At 67.6% G+C, this 4,047-nt stretch overlaps 2 protein-coding genes across 2 annotated transcripts; one reads left to right on the forward strand and one right to left on the reverse strand.

The window, feature by feature from the left end:
- Positions 1-96: 96 nt before the first annotated feature.
- EMIHUDRAFT_245291 (hypothetical protein) lies at positions 97-717 on the forward strand (the record flags this gene model as incomplete). The annotated part of the gene is made up of 1 exon (XM_005768500.1): positions 97-717. One exon carries the CDS (start codon positions 97-99, stop codon positions 715-717), a length of 621 nt encoding a protein of 206 aa, XP_005768557.1.
- A 191-nt stretch (positions 718-908) lies between these two features.
- EMIHUDRAFT_119121 (hypothetical protein) lies at positions 909-1,712 on the reverse strand (the record flags this gene model as incomplete). The annotated part of the gene is made up of 1 exon (XM_005768501.1): positions 909-1,712. One exon carries the CDS (start codon positions 1,710-1,712, stop codon positions 909-911), a length of 804 nt encoding a protein of 267 aa, XP_005768558.1.
- Between the last annotated feature and the right edge of the window lie 2,335 nt (positions 1,713-4,047).

Genomic DNA, 4,047 nt, shown 5'->3' on the forward strand with positions numbered 1-4,047 from the left:
TTGGCGGCGGCGGAGGCGGGCGAGGGCCGTGCGGGCTGGCTCCCTCCGGCGGACCTCGTCTCTGCGGGGGGGAGGGTGCGGGCCGAGGTGCTGGACATGGAGTCTGTGGCGCGCCAGTCCGCCTCGTTCGCCTGCAGCTACGACGCCGCCACCGGCAAGGCGGGCCGGTGCGGCGGCGCGGGAGGGCAGAGCGAGCCGCCCGGCGGCCTCGCCGGCGGAGATGGCGGCGCGCGGCAGGTCGAGGCGCTGCAGCGGCAGCTCCACTCGCTGCAGTTGCGGCTGGCGGCGGAGCAGCAGTGCGTCACGCGCGAGCAGCACATCACGGCGCGCATGTGGCTCGAGAAGTCGCAGGCCGAGGAGGCGGCCGCTGAGTCCGCGGCAAAGGCGGCCGAGCACCAAGCAACCACTGCGCAGTGGGACGCGTGGCACGCGTCGCAGCGCCGGCAGCAGAGGCAGCGGCGGGCAATCCTGCTGCATGGCCGCTCCTCGGAGGGGGCCGCCTCGTGGAGGGCCGGCTCGGGCGCCTCGCCCGCAGAGCGCCTGGTCGCCTCGATCTGCGTCGACGTGCTCGGCCTCACCAGCGCCTCCTCGCTGCCCGACGAGGCGCGGAGCCGCCTTGCCAACCTGCTGGGCGAGGCCGCCGAGTTGGTCCGCGACCCGCCGAGCGCCGAGGCGGACCCGCTGTGCACGCGGCCGCCCGGACTGTCGTGTGGCTGAGCGCCTCAAGTATAACCACGGCGGCTCATGGTTGTTCGCGCGCCCCTCTCCGCTGTATGAAGTGAACTGAATTTCGGCTACCTTTCAACAGGCAATCTGAAGGCCATGCGTGTGTACCCAGATTCCGGATCTCCGGAAAACACTGTAAAAACTCGCCGCGCGACATACGTCAATTTGTGATCATTTGAATATCATCGCTCGATCTCAGCGACGAGCTTTCCACACGCCTCGCGCAGCTTCGCAGCGTCCGTGGGCGAGAGCACCGTCCGCGGCGCCTCCGCGCTCGAGAGCGTGCTCGGCACCGCGAGGTCGCCCGACGACAGCCTCGCGGCACCGAAAAACTCGAGCGTTCGCACGAGCGCCAGGCGCGCCTCGGCCCGGTCGTCGAGGCGGTCGACGGCGTCCAGGTCGGCGGCGGACTTGGCGAAGAGCGGCGGCGGCCCGGGTGGAGGGCGCCAGCGGCCGTCCGTGGGCGAGAGCGGCTCAAAGGTGCGGTCGTCTGTGCCCTGGGCGGGGACGCCGTTGGAGCCGACCCAGAAGCCCTCGCCGTAATCGAAGGTGAGCTCCTCGCCCGCTGCAATGTCGCGGGCGGCGTGGAAGATGACGGTGCGCTCCTCGGTCGAGACGGTCGCAGCGAGGGTGCCGTTCTGGTGGTGGTTGATGTAGCGCGACGGGTGGCTCGAGCTGGCTCCGTCGATGTAGAGATCCGAGCCGTCGCCAAGCGAGAAGAGGTAGGACGGGTCAGTGCTCGAGTAGCGGTCCAGCGTCTGATCCAGGGTCAGGAGCTCGCCCTCGTAGCAGCACACCAGGGCGCCGTCCGCGATGGGTGCGCTTGCGAAGGCGCCCATCCCCTTTCCGTCCCCAGCCTCGCGAACCACGATCGGAAGCTCGGCCGCGGCGACAGCCACGGTAGACGTCTCCAGCCGCTGCAGCGATCGCGGCGAGGTGGGAAGCGGGCGCGAGCCGGAGCCGGACAAGAGCAGCGGGAGGAGCATATACCGTGTGTGTGAGCTGTGCTCTGAGACGGCCAGGTGCTCGGAGGGTGTGGAGGCGCCCGGAGGCTGGAGCTGTGTTTTCTTTCTTCTATATTTCATACATCCTTATCCATCATCTCAATCCACGGTCACTTGATCTCGTAATACCCTCCCTGCTCCTCGTTGCGCACCCACTCGACGTACTTTCCGTGACCGATGCGCTCCAGCCAACCTTGCGTTCACGATGGTCTGCCGTCCGCGCCTGAACGCCGTGTAGCGTGTTGGTTTAAGTTCCCGTCGGTATACTGTTGCATGTCCATCTCCCACATGAGATCGCCCGTCATATATCCGGAGGGTAGCTCTCGCGACCAGGGCAAGCATCAAAGTCGGCGCCTCCACAAGGGCCCACTCCGCGCTTTACCACCGTCCGTACAAACCGCCTCGCACCCAGACAGGTCTGCCGCTGCTCATCAACATCGAGGCCCGAGGACGCAGGCTGTTTGCCATGAAGCCGCACACGGCCGCGCACCACCACTCCACCCCATCGACTCCTCTGCCTCCTCATCCCAATCAGGCAAGCGTTCCTCAGGGTCGTACTCGCCATCCTCCTCCTCTGAGGCGGCCGGGCCCCCATTTGCTCGCCCCGCCTCACGCACCTGTGATCTAGCACCTCCGCTCGCGCCCTCTCGCTGCGCCGCGCGAGAATGCTCGCCGCTGCTGACCCGATCTGCTGACCGGCGCCGGCATCGCTGGCTCGCACGATCTGCGCCCTCCACTGGAAGTCGTAGGCAGCATAGGCACCGGGTCTGGCACGGTGCCTATATTCTCAAATATTCTTTATATTCGCGCTGAAAATCGCTGAAAATCGCTTCGAAAAAGAATATAGATTCGGAAGAATAACGTATAAAGGCAAAAATTTGTCTGCCCCCCGGGGGGGGGGGGGGGGGCTCCACCGGAATTCGTAGGGTCTGGCAGCACCGGCTCAACGCCGCGCCCCGCGGCTGGTGCAAGCAGGGAATGTTCCCGCTGCTGCTCCGCTGCAGCCTCCAGTCGCCGTACTGCCTCCGCACCCTCGGCGTTCGCCTCTCGCCCTGCTGCAGCATCTGTGCCCATCTCTGGCAGCTGAAAGCCGAGCGCCTCCTCAAAGCATGTGCGACCAGCCGGTGCCGCTGCAGCGCCGTCGGTCGCAGCGGCAGCTGCTGTGCCTCTCGCACGGTGGCGTCTGCTCATGCGCGTCGCGTCTTGCAACCAGCAGCGGGCAGCGACGGGCACGTGACAAGAGAGCGCGAGTTCCTGGTTTCGCGGCAAGAAAAAAGAATTTTACAACGCCCTACGACGCGAAGACTTTCATCAGCTTCTCTTGGCTTAAATACGAGTCTTAACACGAGTGATTACGACGCTGGTCGCCCGACGACGCAGCACCAGCGAGCGGAAAACTCACCTCTCATGCCCAAGAGCACACTGTGCCCGGCCCAATTAGGTAATTATTATAATTAATTATTTAATTCGCGGCTCCTCACCCTCGACGAGGTCGTCGCGAGAGAAGAGGCTCCTGCCGTCTGCTGCCCCCGGCGCCCCTCCTCACCGCAGGGCCTCCTCCTCCTCGCAGGCGCAAGAGGTTCAGTCGCGCAGCGCCACGCCGCGGCAGCTGGCTCTCATGGCGGCGCGCATCCCGGCCGTCCACCGCTGGTGCGCGTCGGGCACTCCCCTCTCCGCCGAACGCGGCCTCGCAGACGCGTTCGACCTGCTCCATTTCCTGCGCGCAGCGGGGCCCGCCGAAGCGACCGACCGACGCGCCTTCGCCGCGGCGCTCGCGCAGCCGGCTGGCGCGGGCCGCGCGCGGCTGCTCTCTGCGCTGCGCTCGCTCATGCGGCGCACGACCAAGCCCGACGCTGCGGCGCAGAACGCGTTCGCGGCGCCGCCGCTGCAGCACGTTTTGCTGCTGCCGCCGTCGGCTGCCGAGGTTGCTTGGGCGCAGCGCGATGCAGAGGCGGGCGGGCTCCCCGCGTCGCTGCTGCCACCCTACCCGGAGGGCCTCACTCCCGCGGACGAGGCCGAGGGGTCCGCATCCGCAGAGACCGGCGCCGCCGCAGGCGATACGGCCGAGGGCGCCGCCCACGCAGAGCCTCTGTCCCACCTCTCCGAAGGGTGGCAGCGGCTCCAACCAGCGCTCACCCACCCGCAGCTGTCTCGCACGTGGGTCGGGCGCGGGAACGCGGAGGCGCAGGTCGACACGGGCGCGCCGCAGCCGCGCAAGTCAAAGCAGTGCGGACAGGCGGTGTGAGCAGCAGCAGCTGCGGGTAGGCACGACCGTCGGGCCGCTCGAGCAGCTGCAGCGGGCGGCGGAGGACACGTC

Source organism: Emiliania huxleyi (genome assembly GCF_000372725.1).
Source record: "Emiliania huxleyi CCMP1516 unplaced genomic scaffold EMIHUscaffold_455, whole genome shotgun sequence".
NCBI classification, from domain to species: domain Eukaryota; phylum Haptophyta; order Isochrysidales; family Noelaerhabdaceae; genus Emiliania; species Emiliania huxleyi.